General features: G+C 36.2%; 1 protein-coding gene and 1 pseudogene across 1 annotated transcript in view; both read left to right on the forward strand.

Annotated features, from left to right (window-relative positions):
* Positions 1–20,446, forward strand: part of BIRC6 (baculoviral IAP repeat containing 6) — a 203,808-nt gene that overhangs the window by 3,992 nt on the left and 179,370 nt on the right. Inside the window, exons 2-9 of the mRNA XM_045287023.1 lie at positions 611–792; positions 2,888–3,025; positions 6,243–6,436; positions 7,445–7,556; positions 8,915–8,997; positions 12,315–12,537; positions 12,619–12,779; positions 16,916–16,974. Of these exons, the coding sequence (XP_045142958.1) occupies positions 611–792; positions 2,888–3,025; positions 6,243–6,436; positions 7,445–7,556; positions 8,915–8,997; positions 12,315–12,537; positions 12,619–12,779; positions 16,916–16,974 (1,152 nt within the window). The remainder of the gene's footprint in view (positions 1–610; positions 793–2,887; positions 3,026–6,242; positions 6,437–7,444; positions 7,557–8,914; positions 8,998–12,314; positions 12,538–12,618; positions 12,780–16,915; positions 16,975–20,446) is intronic.
* On the forward strand, positions 19,910–20,181 carry LOC101643006 (annotated as a pseudogene).

The following is a 20,446-nucleotide window of genomic DNA, read 5'->3' on the forward strand; positions in this document are numbered from 1 at the left end:
AAAAAAAAAGAACCTGTGAGGTAATTATTGAGTTACTATCTCTACTAGCTTGTCGCTTATCGACAAAAATTAAAAGGAAAAATAATTAGTTTTTAAAGTTTTGCTCTGAATAAGTTGTAATGAAAGTACAGTTCAAAGAACTTCCCCAGATCTGCCACATTTCAGGATATTTGCTTTTCATTCCATACATATGTATACAAAGGGGCTTCAAAAAGCTTTTGGAAAAATGGAATGAAAAGATAATAGAAATTTTCCTCTGACTTTGAAACTCTGGTTCATTATTTTATTATTTGAGACTAAGTTACATGTGTCTCACCTCTTTTTAATCTGTTTTCGTATGTACTTTCTAAGGGCAGCAGTGTAATTACAAAATGCTGATATTTCACACTGATAAGATACTTTAACCCGTGGTATTTTTTCCTGTTTTAACATTCCAGTGATGTTCTTGATAGCAGTTTTAATTTTATTCTTTTTTTTCTTTTCTTGATAGCAGTTTTTAAAACAATGTATAATCAATTCAGGATTATGCATTTTATTGTCATGTAAATATTTTAAACAAATGATTGGTATTTAAATGGTAACTATTGATTTTTTGTTTTGTTTTTGACAGCTAAACCAGGTGGACAAGTGAAGTGCCAGTATATATCTGCTGTGGATAAAGTTATATTTGTGGATGATTATGCAGTAGGGTGTAGGAAGGACCTTAATGGAATCTTGCTGTTAGACACTGCTCTGCAAACTCCAGTTTCAAAGCAGGATGATGAGGTTCAGCTTGAATTACCTGTTACAGAGGTAGGTTGAGATAAATATCGTTGTATACCTTGATTTAATGTTATCTCAAACCTAGTAGTTATTAAGTGAAATTGACTGCTCTTTGGGTATGCTGTATATGCACCTGTGTAAAAACCAACAATTAATGTATTGGACACATCTTTGTTTAAATATTTGTTTTTGCAGTACATTATTAATTGGTGCTTAATGAAGTGGTATTTTAAGTCTCAGTTGTTCATCAGTACAGGTTAAGCAGTTGTAACAGATAAGACCCCCCAAGTACAGTCACTTAAACAACAGTTTTTTCTTACCAGGAACAGCTCGGGGCTAAGTACCTGTAGGGGCAGCTTTGCTATCCTTCTCCAGGCAGCATATCTCACAGTTGTAAGGAAAGAGGGCAAGATTAAGGCCTGGAGAGCTTATTTTGTGCATGCATTTGTGTGGTCTCTCCCTCCTCACATTCTTTCTTCAACTTTCTTATTTTTCTATCCCACACACACTTTTCTGACATTTACACTCTTGCTAGGACTTAGTCACATGCCCATACAAAGTTGAGAGGGAAACTAGGAAAGAGAGGAATAAATATTACTATTACAATCTTCAATTTTTACTGTGAAGCTTGTCTGTTTCTGAATAATTCCAGTTTAAAACTTTAACCTTATATATTGTTATGTAATATTGACTGTCCATTATTAATTGTTAAGTCTATCCCCATTTAGATTCTTTTGATTTTGAGTTGACAGTCATATCCTTTGAAATGTCAGTGATTGGATTTGTAATCATTTAAAGGAGATCACAGAAGATTATAAATAAGACTATTAATACAGTAAGACATTATTTAGCAAAATGGTCAGATTTGTTTTTGCTCTTCATACCAAGTTAATGTTTTACATTTGGTGATTGTTATACTTAGTTGATAAAAATCAATATAGTATATTTCCTATTTTTAGGGTATGAAGTCTCCTTGTAAATTTTAAGTGCATTATTCTTTTTGATACACTTAAAAAAAAGATGCCAAAAATATATCTATTTGGATATCTTATTTAGCTTAATATTTGAGAAGTCTGCTATATGTTAATACTGAAAGCGTGTTACTAGAAATTGAAATTCTCAAAACAGAGTAGCCATATTTTTTGTTACTAAGGGTATATCTGGAGGCATGTCTTGAAATCTTTCAACAGAGAGTTAATTCTACTTCTAAAATAAACATCTTTTAATTGCCTAATTTAAGGAATATACACCAGCAATATCTTAATAAAAGGTGTGTTGTATAGTAAAAGAAAGGTATATCAAGCTAGGTTCAGAATTACAGAATTACAGTCAGTACTTGTACATTTATATTAAACAGACTCGAATCAGTATTTTTCCTGCTACACTAACTGAAGTGCTATATGGGTGTATTGTGGTGGCGTCTGCCCCTCCTTCCTTACCTTGCTGGCTTTCTGCCTTTTCACTTAAATAATCACAGTTCTCATTGTTGTGCACATAATCTTGTTTGTAGACCCTGACACCCTTTATTTCCCCACGTAAATTTGCACTGCCCTATGTAAAGTATGGGATCCTTATCATGCTTTGGTGAGTGTAGATTTATTATTTCCTGATGTAAGCTATATATATATATAGGACATTCAAAAAGTTCTTGTGAAAATGGAATTGAAAGAGAATGGAATTTTTTCACCTTCTTTTTGAAACCCTTTTAATTTCTATTAAGGTAGTTTATTGTGAATATGTAGTTAATAGAGGGTTTTTAAATATTTTACCAGTTGACCTAGTATGTGTCCCCTCATATTGCCTTGCTACGTAGTTTGGAAGGACTTTACATTGATTTCATCTTTTATACTTTTTGTCTTTTTCATTTTTGCTCATAGCTTCAGCTTGTCCAGTTTTAATCCCTTAATTAGACTTATTAATGACTACTGTATATTAAAAGTTGATTATATAGCACTGTACCATGTGTTGCCTTACTTCTTTTAATAAAAAAATTCTTGATTCATTATTGTTAGTTATTTCCCCAAAGTAAAAGTTGGTAAATTTCATTTTAGAACTTGCCCGAACCATTACAAATGAAAATAATCTGCGATTCAATATGTGGTTTAATTTTCTGTTTGACTTTTAGGCACAGCAGCTTTTGTCAGCATGTTTAGAGAAGGTAGATATTTCTAGTACAGAGGGTTATGATTTGTTCATCACACAGCTCAAAGATGGTCTAAAAAATACATCTCACGAGACTGCTGCGAACCACAAAGTTGCAAAGGTAAGAAGTTTAAAACAAAAACAACTAACTTTGTTTTGGAGTTATAAAAGAGCATCTCTTCTTTTCTGCGTGTTGTGGTTCTAAACTTTTCTACATATTTCTTTAAATAAAACAATGCTGTGCTTGTTAGCCATTTCAAAGTTAAACTATTTTTACTGAGGAATCTTAATTTGCAGGAATGTTTTGCATACTGTGCTCATAAAGCTGCTGCAGGAATCCCTGGGTGGCACAAGAAGTCAAGCACTCAATTAATATGAGGAGTATCAGTTCAAACCCACCCAGAGGCCCCTTGGAAGACAGTTGATCTACAACTGCTTTTGAAGATCTCACCCCAAACCAGATCCAGTGCTGTTGAGTTGATTCTTACACATAGTGACCCTCTAGGACAGGCTAAATCTGCATGAGAAACTAGTTGGCAAAGAAAGATAACTTGCAGATTCCCATACCCCGTATTATACAGCAAAGATTTAGAGTAGGTTTAGAGCTTAGAGACAATAGTTTAATAACTGACGTCTACTCTTTTGACTCATCAACGTCTTCATACACATCTTCTATACTTATATAAACTTTCATGCAATAAAAATAGTATGCTTTCGGTTAATAAGACTCTTTGCTCTTTTTTTACACATAAAGATTCTCTTTCCCAGAAAGGGGAATACACAAAAGTTCTAACAGTTATAATTAGTATTTAGTATTAGTCTCAATTGTTTGGGTATTAACTACCACCAAAAATTCTTACTTAAAATTAGAAGTTTGTATGTATTTCTTTGTTTTTTTTAAATGTATATCTACTAAATCCATACCTATCTAATTTATGTAATTAGAAAGTAGGAAACAGCTGTTGCAGTTCTCCATGCTACAATGGTGAAGAGGCTGTAGTTGGTATCTATGGCTTTCTTCTATTACCTATTTCATATCTCTTTGCCCTTTTTTTTTTAACCCAAAAAGAAAAATCTTACTTTATATTTAATTTTGTGAGTAAAAGGTTATAGAGAAGAAAAACTTTCCATATGGTTAGATTTAGTGCAAACATGTTGAGTGAGAGAGTGATGGTTCCTCTGTAAGGGTGGGTTTTCTGGATCTCTCTGTCCTTTTCTAGCACACCCAACTAGTCAGGATTCTTTACTCAGAGGTTGTCGTAGTATGAATTTTTGTGTGAATTATTGATGCCCTTTGGCCCACATCCCCTCTCCATGATCCCCCCTCCCCCCTAAATATTGTTTTAATTTAAATTCCTTGCTGCTTGCACCTCTTCTGGACCATTTAGTATGATGCTAAGGGACCAGAAAGTATCTGCAGGATGTTAGGATGATCAAGATCATTGCAGACTAGGCATGGTAAAGAATGTGAGAAACAGACTTAAGATAAGTCTGAACATTTATTTTTGACCCTTCTTGGTAAAAGATTGATTTTGTGGGTGATCCTTAAACATTAGAGAGAGAAAAAAAGTATTTTGTGGAGTTGTTATTGCCTATGAGGTACCAGGAGATGTGTTATTTGCTTTAACAAAAATATTTCTTCTAGAAAGGAGCAACAATGGTATTAACCACTATTGATAGTTTATAATAATCTACAGTCATTCTTCAATTTCTATTTATCTTCCACAGAGGCCCAATAGGTCAGTGGAATGAGAATGAGAGAGTCTGATCACCCTATATTTTTCAAGTTCTTAAGGTGGCATTAATCTTAGAATTTTCCCCAGGAATGTTTTATTAGGAAAATTCTGGGGACTTCCACTTGGCCTTTCTATTTTGATAGTCTTCAGAGAATATCAGAGCCAGTACAAGGATTTTTTAACTTGTCAGTTCTATGATTCTTCCAATTATGTATTTAGGCCCCGGAGAAATCATTTTACGAAGGCTCTATGGGCCCACAAAACTCATGTGAGACAATCTTGGGCTAAAGTGCCATTAATTATCTGACCATCATAAGCTGCCCTCCCCCTCCCACTGTACTGTGCTCAGAGTAGTGTTGTAGGGTAGTTCAAGGTCAGTTCTTATAATGCTGGAAAGATCACACGTCGGTTCCCCCCCTCCAATTCATGGTCACTGCAGGAAACATCCACAATCCCGTTGGGAAAGCTTCGAGGATGATTCATTTTGTATACTTGTAACATTGTTGTAGGGTCCTTTTCTCAGGGAGATTTGGCCTCTATTATGACCCAGAAGCCTTGGGATCTGTGAACTGGTTAGGGCTTGAAATCAGGTGGCAATTTAAATCATATTTCTGGCCCTAGTTTACCAGTTATATACCTAAGTACTGATTTAATAAGATGCTGGAGTGTACTAGACAGAGAGCAAAGCCATTCCTAAGTGTGTAAGGGCTGGGATATGGAGAGGAAATTACTTTATAGATTTATTTCTCTGGAGGAATAGTACTTAGCTACATTGCAATCTAATTTCTTCAGTAATTATTGTAATACTAAATAGTTGGGGTTAACATTTGTTTAGTGTCTACTCTGTCAACCCTGTACCAAACCTCATTTGAATTCTCATAAGAACATTATGTACATAATTCCATTTCCCCTATGTTACTGGCATCAACTCGATGGCAGTAAGTGAGTTCATGTTATAGGAAACCGAGGCTCATTTTATCAGGGTCACATAGTTGATGGTAAAACTAGGTTTCAAATCTAGGTATATGGGACTACAGTGCCTGTGTTTTTAGTAACTATTTTTAGATTATGACGAAACAACAGAATAAGCATCTTTTAAGCAGAGCTATGTCTTCATATATCCCGGTAATGTATCAGTGCACATATGTTCTTATGAATGGAGATATTTGAGTGTCTGGTGCATAATACTGCATATGTGCTAGAGGAATAAGAAAAATGGTAGAGGCTTTTAGTATGCTTACTGTTGCCATCTAGGTCTAAGTTAGCTTTTTTCACATAGATTTGTTGAAGATTCACTTATTATTATTTTTTTTATGTTTGAAATGAACTTGTAAGTCATTAAAGACTCCAAGTACACTTCGGTTTTACTTTTCCTCCGTTTATCACCACTCAGGCCAATGTGTAGACCCGAGAGAGGAATCTGGAGCGTAGAGGTTTCACTTTTTCCATCACTTCAAGTGTGTGCTTTAAATGATGAACTAGTGGAGTAAACTGACTTTAAATTGATAAATTGCCCTTTATGTGGTTATTTGTAAGATACTAGTTTTGGTTTAAGACTTTTGAATAAGTTCTCCTTTGTTTCCGCTCTGATTTTTTTCTTAGTGGGCCACAGTTACATTTCATCTTCCTCATCATGTGTTGAAGTCCATTGCCAGTGCCATTGTAAATGAACTCAAGAAAATAAATCAAAATGTTGCTGCCTTACCTGTGGCGTCCTCAGTGATGGACAGATTGTCTTACCTCTTACCTAGTGCACGTCCAGAACTTGGAGTAGGGCCAGGCCGTTCTGTAGACAGGTATGAACTATGTGAAAATGAGATCGAATTGATAACCTGTCGAATTAACCAATAATTGTAAACTATATAATTAAAAATATTTAATATATATTTAACACTTCATATCTGCCTATACTGCTCTCACAATACTAAACTGAAAAAAAAAACCTACCCCTTGGATTAGTATTGTTAGACAATTTCTCTTAGTAAATATTTGAGTCACCTGAATACAATGCTGAGTAAACCTGCACTCTTAACAATATTAGAAGAAATCATGTACAAATTCAAGGGGGGAGTTTAAGAAACATTTCCCTAATCTCTTTGTGAGAACCTTTATCACATTTTTCTTATTTTTTTACCCCTTCCTGTTATCAGTTGCAATTTTGCGTGAATCAATGTAAATTTTGTTCAGAAACCTTTTCTTACTTGAAGTCTGTTTTGTAATATTGTTATGGTCCTTTAAATAATCACTCTCACAGTCTCGATTAGATTGACTACCAGAGTTAATTTTATTTTAATTTGAAAACATGCACCAAGATTTCCTATTTTGTAATACCTTAGAGAATACAACATTCTTGGAAAAAGGCAGCTTCTGGATAATGAACAGAAAACCCTGTTTTCTACTTAAAGAAAAATTAAATTAGGAAATGCTTTCACAATATGGTTAAGAAAATCCTTTGGTTGTGGTTCTGTCCAATGATGTAAAACTTGGCATGTGATGAAAGCATGAAGTCTCCGTCCATAACCAGAGTTTCTGTCCTCTGCATGGTGCTTACACCCGTTGGTCAATTTAATCTACCCTTGGGATTGTTTATCAGCTGCAGCCATCCGTCAATTTTTTTTCTCCCTAGCCTGTTTAAGGAACACTTCTAAATGTGATCACTTTTTACTTTACAGTAAATAAAACTATCATTTGAACTTCATTGTTAGACCATTCACAATTTTTGTTGGTAGCCAGTAAAATTCCTTCTGTGATGATAAGTTGGAATCTCACTACAATTAGATTACATAAACTGTGTTTATTTTCAGGTCGCTGATGTACAGTGAAGCTAACAGGAGGGAGACATTTACCTCATGGCCTCATGTAGGCTATAGGTGGGCACAACCAGATCCCATGGCTCAAGCTGGATTTTATCATCAGGTAAAAAGAATACTGACTGGCTCTTTCCTATGTTTGTGCAGTCAGATGGAATACAAAGTGTTAGAAATTAGCTACTATTTAAGTTATTTAATACTTCTAACGGAGCATTTTCTTTCTGATTCGATAAATATTATTATTGTTTTAAATCACCAGATCGCATTCTCCAGTTTGCTCTTTGGAAAGTTTAGCTGAGTGTGTGTTAATTTTTAGTTTTGACTTTTTTATTTTGTTACACAGTAGTAGATTCTTAGATAATTCAAATAAAGGCCATGCACAGCATTTGCTTCTGAAATTTTAATTTTTGTTGGAATATAGGACTATTATGTGCTAAATAAGGAGCCCTGGTGACACAGTGAAGTGCTTGGCTGTTAACCAAATTCAGAGAGCTGCTTTGTGGGAGAAAGGTAATCTGGACAGTTTGAGCCTTTCAGCATTCAGATGATGCATTTATCCTTAATAGACATGCATTAAAGAATTGATCAAGAAGTTGTCTGGAATGAGGAAAAATTGGCCAAGGAAAATGGTCACAGTTTTGTGTATGAGAAGAGGAAGAGGTGCAGTAGGAGTAGCATGACACACAGAATTATGGAGAACTTCACTAAATTGAAGTAAGAGTGAGGTAGACGAGGATTAGACAAGCTTAATACAGTAATTAGTCGGAAACAACTAAGCAGTACAGGTGGACTTAACACTGTTGAACCACTGGTATGGAATGTAAGTAATCGATTAATGCTTACCTTGTACCCAGCTGCTAATTGAGAGACCAGTGGATTGAACACACCAGCAGCTCTGCAGGAGAAAAGATCTGGTAATCTGCTCCTGTAATCCTGTAAAGATTCCCAGCCTCGGAAACTCCCTGGGGCAGTTCTTTCACATCCAGGGTCGCTGTGCGTTGGAATCCACACGATGGCACAGCAACCTATGTCAGTATACATCTAACGAGCTCCTTTAACTTTAGAATTGAAGTAGACTTGTCGAAAATTACATCACATTAACTAGGTTCACGAGATTCCTTTACACGTTGGTAGTTTTTGGGGATTCAGGTTTCAATTATAAGCTTGTTAGACTGTTCTACTTCATTTAATTAATTATTTTATACTTTAGTAGTACAATTAGAGGATGCTAGTTTGGGATTGTGTGTCATTATGTTAATTTAATGGTCATTTTGTGATTAAATGCCATTTTTCAACTTAATCCATTTTGTAAATGTGCATTTTCAGTATCCTCTTGGGACCCAATAATAAAGGGTTTTTCCCCTTCAGTCTAGAAATTCATCTAAAATTATGAACTTCTTTAAAGAGAGTTTTGTTTCATATCTCTGCTGATTCACCTTTTTGTCTCTTCTCTATACTTTTCAGCCTGCGTCATCTGGAGACGATCGAGCCATGTGTTTTACCTGTAGTGTGTGTCTTGTTTGTTGGGAACCTACTGATGAGCCTTGGTGAGTTTTTGATTTTCTGGACATACCAGGCTAAGTTGTGTCTCTTAAGTGGTCTTCCACATTTTATTAGTCAGCTCTAGATATAATACTAGTCTTGCCACCTATGTTTACCTTTGATATTGAAAAGGAGGTAGTGCAGAATATCTGTACTCTTGTCGCATCATTTGAAATATAGTGTCCCTTAGAGTCCCAACTTTCCAAAATCTGTACATGAGGAGCGAGGTGCCAAAGATGGAACCAGGCTCTGACTGAAAACCCAGAAGGCTATGTATGTTAAAATTAACTTGAGCACTGCTTAATGGCAACAGTTTAGTCTTTTTAGTTAAGGGGCAGGTCAGTGGAACACCCATGCAGGAGGGCCTGGTGATTTGTATTTCTACTGCTGTAATCTCCAGGTCTTTGAATTTTACTGTGTGACATTTTAGAACTAAAATATTAAGAGGTAATCTATTAAAATCTCATTTATATAAATAATTACTATGAGACCTTGTTAATAATAAATATATAACATTTCATACCAGATACCATCCTAAGTACTTTATATAGTTTAATTCTCACATCAATCCTATAAGAAAAATGCTGTTATCATCTTTATTTAGTACAAAGAAGCTGAGGAAGTTCTTCCATTTAAACCTTACATGTACCCTATGAGAGGAATTATTAATCCAATTGTAGGATGGAAAATAACAAGATGGTCACACACAATGGCTAGTGAGTGATAGAACCAGGATTTGAATCCCAGCAGTGCGACTTCAGGATTTGTGTTCTCAACCTCTCTGCTATGGTGACTCCATTCTAATACTTCATTATAATTTCCACTATTCCACGCTGCTTTTTTTTCACTGTCTAATTTTATGATTATATCAATTACTTTTCCCCTGGACAACAGAAAAATAGGTGGAGACATCGATCAGTGTAAGACATGAAAAGATAAAAACAATTTGTAAATTATCAAGGGTTCATGAGGGAGGGAGGGTAAAAAAATGAGCTGATACCAAGAGCTCAAGTAGAAAGTGTTTTGAAAATGATGATGGCAACAAATGTACTAATGTGCTTGACACAATGGATGAATGTGTGGATTGTGATAGGAGCTGTATGAGCCCTCAATAAAATGATTAAAAGAGAAAGTTAGGAAAACAAACAAATAAAAATAATTACCTAGAGGTATGGCAGTGGAGGATGAGAGGAAGTGAGGAGCTCAGAATAATGAGCATGGGGGAAAAGTGTTCTAAAATTGATGGTGGTGATTATCTCACAGCTCCTCTTAATATGATTGAAAGACTACAATGTATAATATGTGAATTATATGCCAATAAAACAATTTTTAAAATGAAAACAAATCCATTTAAAACAAACAAACACAACAACAACAAAATACTTTTTCCTCAGTACTTGGAAATGATAGAAAAGACAGATTAAATCACCTTAGTTTTTTTTATAGATTTATAGACATTATTGCTATTGGAGATAACAGTAAAAAAATCAGTTTTTATAAAATTTGTTTTGAAGAAATAATGCCTATTTTAGTTTGAAAATGCAATGTTCATCAGCTGATATGAATGAATTGCTAAAGCTTATTGGAGTGTACATTGAAAAAAAATACTAAGTTTTCCTCCAGGGTTTATTAGCATTGCTCTTTATGCATAAGGAAAGGAGACTTGGTGCCAGGTGCTGGCAATCAACATTAGGCATAATGCAGTTCTAAGGCCCTGGGTTGCATGTAGTAAACAATAATGTATTAAAAATTCAAATAGAGTTAGATGTGAACAATATACAGTTCAGGACAAGATTTTCTGTTTGAAATTCTGTCTTTCGTTATAGAACCCATCTTTCTCTCTATGCCTATCATTTTAGTTTATACTTTGTGGTTGGTTTCTTAGCCTAGTCCCTGGAAGGTTAATTAACCCACACTTGAAAAACTGTATCTTCTGTAATATTACCGAAGATCCAAATAGTTGGGCCTATAATCATAGATTGCACTTTCATTCAAAAATGGTTTTCTGTGAGAGAGTTGCTTTATATGTACAACTTGGACTGTTTAAATACCAGCTTTCTTCATTGTACCCCTGACATGATGAGGAAGTCAGAAATCCTGTTTTGTCCTGCCCGCCAACTCTCAAGTAATGAGGGAAGCCTTTGAAGGACGCGGGACAGTGCTCCCGATGGAAAGACTCAGCTAATGTGTGCCTTTTTGCTCTGTAAGGCTGGGAAGAATGAAGACTGAAGATAACCTTGACGCTTACGTATTTACCTGATGTGATTTAAAAGTCAACAACAACAATAACTTTGCATTATAAATTAGGTGAAGGTTTACAGAGCAAATCATCAGTTTTGCGTTGGACAGTTCATACACATTTTGTTTCAACTTGTCCATTGCAATTACCTCAGTGTACCATCATTTATCATCCATCATCCATGTGTTTTCTGTTCCCATTCCTCTCTCTCTGAAACTCTGAACTTTGCTTATGGATAGATGCTCCTCTAATTAATCTTAAGTGGTTGATTATTTTAACAAGGGGGTAAGTTGTACTCCATCCTAATCTTTTTTACAACTGTTTGGTTGTGATTACATTGTGTTAGGTTAGGTCATGATGGGTTGCTAGGTGTTACTGCCAAGCCACTGAGAAAAGGTAGATCAAACAGCTTTGTTTTTTTAATAGGTTTATAGATATCGTTGCTATTGTGTCATTCTGGCCCAGCCAAGTTGACACACAACCCCTATCACTTCCGTAAGCTCGTATTTGAATTACGTAGTGCATAAGTTGAACTTTACCTTTCTAAGGTAATTTAAAAAGAAATTTTTGGGGCGCTGGGGAGTAGTAAAATAAAAAATTTTGTTTAGAAGTTATTTGCACAGTGAGTGAATAAATTGTGTTTCTATGTTCTTAATATACAAACCCTGTAAATAATTTTGTGATATGAGTGACATCATTCACTTTCTACTATATGTAGTTTGGGGCCACTGATTATGTGAGGAGTTTTCAAGTGAAACAATATAGTTATTCCTTCAAAGCTGTAAGAAAACAGTGTGAAGAAAACAATTAGCATGTTAGTATATTATGATTTGTACTATAGCATTTCTTGTTCAGTTTCATCTGAGACTGAGTTTTTGTCTTAATTAAAGAAATCAACAACTGCTGTGAAAGTGAGTGGGTGTCAGCATTAGAGTGGTCTTGCAAAAATTTGTGATTTTTGAACAACTGTTTTAGATAATCTTTAAGTGCAAACAATTATTTTTTTTAAAAAAGTTGTTCCAGTTGTGTTTTTATGTGTAGACTATTGTTTGATAAATGTTTCTTTCCTTCACCTGTGTTAAGGTCTGAACATGAGAGACATTCACCTAACTGCCCCTTTGTGAAAGGCGAGCACACACAAAATGTGCCATTGTCAGTGACTCTCGCAACTAGCCCTGCACAGTTTCCTTGTACAGATGGAACTGACCGAATATCTTGCTTTGGTTCGGGGAGCTGCCCTCATTTTCTCGCTGCTGCAACTAAAAGAGGAAAAATCTGCATATGGGATGTTTCCAAACTTATGAAGGTATATCTTAATTCTGAAACAGCAGAGCATAGTTAGAAAAAAATGACTGCTAAACTTTGTTTTTTTTCTTCATTTGTTTAGGTGCACTTAAAGTTTGAAATAAATGCATATGATCCAGTAATCGTGCAACAACTTATCTTAACGGGAGAGCCAACCTCAGGAGTTGATTCAAGGAGACCAACTTTGGCATGGCTGGAAGATTCCTCTAGTTGCTCAGATATACCAAAATTAGAAGGAGATAGGTATGTGAATTGATTTAGTGTTATTTATAGTAGCTATTGCCTTTTCTGTATTTTTTGTTTTCATAGTGTAATGAGGGTGGCAGAAGGATGTTTAGGTTATCAGAGAAGAAATGCTTCGTTAGAAATATGAAGGAGCTTGTGTGATTCTTGAGGGAAAAGGTTTATTTAGAAATGTTAAAGGTGTAAAATACGCTCTAATTTTTCATCTCAGAACCCCCCAAACCCACCCAAACTCACTGCCATCTGGACGGCAGATATATATATATATATGTGTGTGTGTGTGTGTGTGTGTATGTGTATATGTGTGTATATATATATATGTATGTATATATATGTATATCTCACACCTTATAGGATAGGGTAGAGCTGCCTCTGTGCGTTTCTGAGGCTGTGAATCTTGATGCGAGCAGAAAGCCTTGTCCTTCTCCTCTTGGAGTAGCTACTGGTGTTGAACTGCTGACTTAGTGGTTACCAGCCCAGTGTATAGCCCATATGCCACCAGGACTCCCAGGGGCTTTATCTCAGTCAGTGCCAGTGTACCATGATCATTTTAAAGTGAAGTTTAAATGATGAAATCATTGGATTGATTTCTAATTTCACCTCCTCCTCCTAATTTTTATTTTTGAGCAGAAAGAGTAAGTTTACTGAAAGGGGGTACTTTGGAAAAGAAGTCCAAAGGGCCTTTAGGTATGCTAAAAGGCCTACTGTTTCTTTTTCTAGAGCTTTACAAAAGTTCTTGAACCGAAAGATTTTCTATTTATAGAAAATAAATTTTCCTAACAAACAAAAAAATTTTTTCATTAATATCTCCCATTCTGGAAGTGGTAATAAATAGTGAAAAGACTTGAGATTAGATAAGAAAACTTGGTTATTTAAAATCTGTTAATCAGTAGTCAGTCATGAATTGAGGCATAATAGTTATTGCCATGGACATTTTCTGGTAAAATTACCATTCTGGATTCCCTTACATTTAGTGTTTCTGCCAGGTTCTTGATGTCTATGGCTACATGTGAGTTCCCTGAGTTGGAATATAATCTGTGTCACCTACTCCTTACTTACTAAGGAGTCTTGCAATTGTGATTTTGTAGAAACTCTGGTTATGGGCCTACGCCACCAGACATAATTTGTAAAATTTCTAAGTAGGCAGTATGCTACTCAGCAATAGCAGCAGCTGCACTTTTTAAGATTCTTAAGTTATCAATATGAAAGGAAGCCTATTTATCTATGATCAGATGTCCTGATATACTGGCTATCTACTATTTCATTTATAGGGCACCTTATGTTAACACTACAGTCATTGATTTATCAACTGACCACTATTCACTTTCATTAAAAATACAATATTTCATTCACAGAATTTTATTGATGAAATATTCATGTAAGTTGGGAAGCTTCCCTCTTGGTAATAATGCTTTGTGGAAATCAGGAGTAGAGAAGCGAATGTGTAAAACAGATTGCGTTGGTGCTTCCTGTTTGTTCTCAGTTAATACAAAGCCCAATGATCATGACTGATGAACCAAATGCCCCCTTTAATCTCAGTTTTTAAATACATTTGCCAGCAAGACTAAAAACCGTTAAGCATGCTTGGTTTTTATTTTTGATTTTTGGGGGTTTTCTCAGAAAATTTGTAAGAGATGATGAAATTGTCTTGGAATTTGTTGATTGCAGGATAAAAAAGGAATCAAGATACACTTTTAAGATATATAAACATAGACACTTAAAAGTAAATGCATATCCGATGTTTATGGTGAATGAGATGTTATATGGAGATGGGTGGAAGAGATGAAATTTCTGCCTGCCTGCATTTTTATTGAGTTTTTCAATCTTTCCACGGTAGTACCAAGAGAAATGTCAAATAAATCATCTAGAAAAATGACTCTCAAGCTGGGCTTGCTGGAGGGGAAAGTAAAGAGATAGAACCTCTAGTATAGGGGTTATCAACCTCCCTAATGCCTCGACCCTGTAATACAGTTCTTCATGTGTGGTGACCCCCAACCATAGGATATCAGTGTTTTCCAATGGTCTTAGGCAACCCCTGTGAAAAGGTCGTTCGACGCCCCAAAAGGGGCGAGACCCTCGGGTTGAGAACTGCTGCTCTAGTACCCTTCTTCCTCTCCCTCTGCCCCAGGGGTTGCGGGAATCCTACAGGATTAGTAGTGAATATAATGAGCCAGATTACTACTGACTATCTCCCTCAAAATATAGTATATTTTGTTTTGAAATACAGTATGTGAATTTCATCAGTTTGAGAATACTCTTTTGATTAGAGAAATGAAAGCTCACCCCAGAAGTTTAAAGTAGCTACCAGTATACTTAGCTTAGGAATTATTTTTGCCCATTTCTCCTCAGCAGAGACCTTTATCAATTATCAATAGAATCTCAGTGAAAACTTTTTTCCCCAAAACATTTTAAACGTTGCTTTGGCATGTAGTGTCTGAAGAATTAAACAGTATAGTAAAGCAGCAGTATTATTAACAATGCTTCTTTCAAATAGGGGAGAAATATCTTTCTGAAAATCACATTTTATCTTTTTGTAACTGAGGTTTTTACAATTTAAAAAACTCCCATAGATGTACTGGCTAGTGGAATACAAAACTCAAAACCAAGTTCACTGTTGTGGAGCCAATTCTGACTCATAGTGACCCAATACGTCACGATAGAACTGCTTCTATGAATTCCCAAGACTGTGACTCTTTATGGGAGTAGAAAGCTAGAAAGCCTCAGCTTTCTCTGGAGTTGAGATCAACTCAAACATTGCTACTATGACCTGTACCGATCTTTTTTCTTGTCTGTTAACAGTGAAGAGATTGAGGATGAAGGTGGATGCAGAGAGGGAGGAGAGCCATTTCTTGGCTACTTGAATGAAAAACATAGGAGGGACTGTTGTGTTGACTGACAACTTCCCAAGTGTAACAATTTCCTGTAGGTTGAGGTTTTTAATAGCCCTGTAGCAAAACTGACATACCTATGAATACACATACCTGTATGCATACATATGATTCAAGTTCAGTAGCATAATCATTAAATTTTAGACTTGAAAATTTATGCTTGCTTTTATTAGCACTTGCATTCTTTCTTTCTCTTTCATTTCCTCCCTCGCTCCCTTCCTTCCCAAACTATCCCTGGTTGTATGTCACAGTCTTTAGCTCCACACAAATGTGATTATAAATTTCAAGAGGTTTCCCACACAATGGTCATCTAGTTCAAGCAGTTCTCAACCTGTGGGTCATGGCCCCTTTGAGGGTTGAATGACCCTTTCACAGGGGTCGCCCAATACGTAGCAGTAGCAAAATTACAGTTATGAAGTATCAATGAAAATAATTTTATGGTTGGGGGGTCAGCACAACATGAGGAACTGTATTAAAGGGTCGCTGCATTGGGAAGATTGAAAACCACTGCACTAGTTCTTTATGCCCTCCCCCTCCCTGCCCATGCCACCCCAATCTCGACCCCAGTTCTACTGTACAAATCAGGCTAGAGCAGAGCATGTACATTGGGATAACTAGGAGCTCTTGACACGTGGAATCCAGGACAGATAAATCCCTCAGGAACAGTAATGGGAGTAGTGATAACCAGGAGTTTGGTTGGGGGAGGGGGGGGGAAGAAAGGGGGACCGATCTCAATGATAGGCATATAACTCCCCAGGGGGGACGAACAATAGAAATGTCGGTAAGGGGAGACAGCAGATGGTATAAGATGTAAAAATAATGAGTGCACGATGGTGGGAGGTTTGGGGGGAGAGGGGAAAAAGAGGAGCTGATACCAAGGACTCAAGTAGAAAATGCTTTGAAAATGATAATGCCAACATATGCACAAATGTGACTGGTTACAATTAATGTATGGATTGTTAGAAGAGCTGTAAGAGCCCCCAGTAAAATGATTTTTTTTTAAACAAAGGTTTCCATACCTTAATTTGAAGGAGAAATTTGTTAATGATTCAAAGTAAGTAATTATCAACATCGTTAATCATTATGACCCTGAATTGGTAATTATATATCTTTTATTATACAACTAGTTTTAGTACTTTGCATGATATTTGGGATAGCAGTGCTTATTGTAACATTTTCTTATTTTCTTTACTCTCTGGCGTTTGTTCTTTAATTCACATTATTTGGTACTGTGTCTTTTGATTTAAGTGATGACTTACTGGAGGATTCAGACAGTGAAGAGCATTCCAGATCCGATTCTGTGACGGGTATGTAAACAAATGTTAGATAATATACTTTAAATCATTGGATTTGCACAATTTTAGATAAAACATCAGCTTTTGGGGGATGATTTGTTTAATCACTAGAGTCCCTGTTTGCTGTAAACTGCTATTGCACTTGACTGCTAAGCATAAAATTGGAAGTTTGAGTCTACTCAGGCTCTTTGGAACAAAGGCCTGGTGATTTACTTCTGAAACACTTCACCATTGAAAACCTAATGGAGCACAGTTTGAAGTCAATGTGATGGCAACTGGTTTTGGCTCCTTAATCAGTATTAAGCTATTAATTCATTTGAAATGAATTCTAAATTTCTTAGGGAATGTAAATTCTAAAGTTTCACTAACAGCTACTGAAAAGTTAAATATTATGAATCAGAAATCTTGGATTAGTTGTATGTATGTAATTTTCCTTATATGCAACTCACTTGATTTGTAAAAAATTGAGCTATACTAAATTTTTGTCACAGTTATCAGGAAATTGACATTAAAGTCTTGAAAATGTGCCTAGTTTATTTGCATAATGTATTTTGCTAAATGAAAGCAATTTATTTTAAGGCTCTTTATTTTCAAAATAAAACAAGTGAGTAGTGAATATATCTTAAAGTAGAAAATCGTAGATGTTAAATATCAAGTAATTACTTTTTCAAATATCAAGTAATTACTTTCTTATTTATGAAGTATTAAGACAAAAGAGATTGTGAGATGTTTCAGTTAGTTTATAGGCAAAGCTAATAATGTATCTCAAATAGTTTTACTATGGCAGAATTAAAATTCGACCTTTGTCATTTTTTAATTTTTTGGTTTCTTTGTAATATAAAATGTGACAGTATTTTTTTTTTAAGTAACCCATTGTGGCTCTCCCCACCTTTTTAAGTCAAATGTCACGTGTTAAAGAACAAACATGAATTTACCAAATCTCTTCAGAAGGGTCACGATGTGTGTAAAAGTGGCCTGCCAGGAGATCTTGATCAGCATTCGCCCAAGGCTGAATCTTGTGAAGTGGATGTCAGACCTCCTTCCTTAATCCAGTCTTTTTGTTACAAGTCTGGCTTTTATCTGTACCTTCCTAGTACTCTTTACTTCTCTGTTGGATTCAGAATCTATTGCTGTAACTACACAGAACTTACAGACCATCATCATGATTATGGGATTTATTAAGGAAGTAATAAGCTATAATTCAGAATTGGGATCAACTTGGAAATAACAGGAAGAACTGAGAATACAGCTCTTTAATTAATACAAATGCTTCTAGCCATATTCATAGACCCATGTTCATTGGCCTAGACTCTTGGCTCAGGCGCTGTTACAGAGCTTTATAGCTTCGCTGACAAGTGGCTAGAGAACCACTCTGAGTGAATGAGGGGGGAGTGCGGAGTGGAGACCCAAAGCCCATTTGTAGGCCACTGGAGATCCCCTTGCAGAGGGGTCTCAGGGAGGAGACGAGTGATGTAGCAATGATGAAAAATACAACTTTCCTCTAGTTGCTAAATGCTTCCTCTCCCCACTCCCCCCACTACCATGATCCGAATTCTACCTTGCAAGTCTGGCTAGACCAGAGGATGTACACTGGTACAGATAGGAACTGAAAACACAGGGAATCCAGGACGGATGATCCCTTCAGGACCAGTGGTGTGAGTGGCGATTCTGGGAGGGTAGAGGGAACCAAGGATCTATATGTGACCTCCTCCCTAGGGGACGGACAACAGAAAAGTGGGTGAAGGGAGACGTCAGACAGGGCAAGATATGACAAAATAATAATTTATAAATTATCAAGGGCTCATGAGGAGGGAGGGGGCGAGCGAGGAGGGAGGGGAAAAATGAGCTGAGGCGGGGGGCTGAAGTGGAGAGGGAATGTTTTGAGAATGATGAGGGCAATGAATGTACAAATGTGCTTTACACAATTGATGTATGTATGGATTGTGATGCGCTTTACACAATTGATGTGTGTATGGATTGGGATAACAGTTGTATGAGCCCCTAATAAAATGTTTAAAAAAAAATACAATGAGTTTAGAGACTGGGAAATATGAGGTTGAATTTGCAATATGTCTCTTGGGATGAACCAGAGGAAATTGAGAACTAATTGAAGAAATGATTGGAAAAGTAAAGTTGATCATATTGTGGAAGATAAAAAAAAAAAAAGAGTCATATGAGCCCCTAATAAAACTATTATAAAAAAAAAAGAAAATGCTTTGAAAACGATGATGGCAACAAATGTACAAATGTGCTTGACACAATGGATGTATGTATGTATTGTGATAAGAGTTGTACGAGCCCCCAATAAAATGATTGAAAAAAAAGAGAGAACCGCTCTGACAGTAAGCACTTAGCTCTCTAACTCCATGGTTGGCAAGCCCACTGTAGCTGGTTGTTGGTCCCATGCCTCTACTGCCCGATGCTTGCTTCAGTGTTATAGCTTTCTTTGTTTCCTTGGTTTAAGTGGCTTTCAGCTCAGAGACCCAGAGTCCAAAGGTTAGGATTTCTTAGCAGTTCTTGGTGGTAGTGAGGTTGGCCCTCTAACCTCTGAGCTTGACTCCTTTAAAAGCTTGTAGATGGTAAAACTGACCAAGACCTGCCCCATAAAGGTTCTGTGAAGCTTATTTGCATGGTTTCATCCCTGTTAGGGCCCATGTATCTCATTTTCATTAGCAAAACTGTCTAATTCCTAGGTGGCTATAGCCACCTTATTTGCTTGGTTCCATGAAAATTAAAAAAAACATGGGTAGAGGGCCATATTAAAGCAATTCATTGCACTGTACCTGGTTATGTATCTCGATTCTTAGAGTAATGTAGTTAAGTGCTCTCTCTCAGGTCTAATGTTATGCAATAGTTTTTTGCATCCAAACAAAACTGACTAGTTGTTACAAAATGTGTATGTGAGGCATTAGGATAAAACATTAGTTTAGCTCTATGAGCTTCCACAATGGTGTACTGAGGCCAAGGCCATACAGTACAGAAAGTGATGGTGCAACCCATCAACCTCATTTTCAGATACTTGCAAAACAGATCTTGGATTCAGGTGTGGCTCTATGAGCAAGTGGATATGGGGATAGAGGGCTGTGTCATAGGCTTTGATGAGTACATGGACCTTGTATTAGATGATGCAGAAGAGATTCATTCTAAAAGTCATGAAAACAACTGGGACGGATCATGCTGAAAGGAGATAGCACTATGCAACAAATTGTGTCCAACTAGAAATGATTGTTGAAGGGAAAAGCTGAGGGCAAGAGCTCCTCCACTCCCCCCTTTTGAAGTGTTCTTTGTTGTGAATCTAGTTCTAAAACATGCACTCATATTATTTTCATTACCCTTATGTTCTTACTCAACCACAGTAAATGGCCTCTGTGGGATTGATTTTATTAAAACAAATAAAGAAACAAACAAAAAACATTAGAGAGCCCCAACAGAGAAACAAATTCTGTAAAAATTGAAGCAAGAACAAACGTCAAATTTATGGTGA

This window comes from Echinops telfairi, unplaced genomic scaffold (genome assembly GCF_000313985.2).
Source record: "Echinops telfairi isolate 266 unplaced genomic scaffold, ASM31398v2 ScPeMD7_10;HRSCAF=50, whole genome shotgun sequence".
NCBI classification, from domain to species: Eukaryota; Metazoa; Chordata; class Mammalia; order Afrosoricida; family Tenrecidae; genus Echinops; species Echinops telfairi.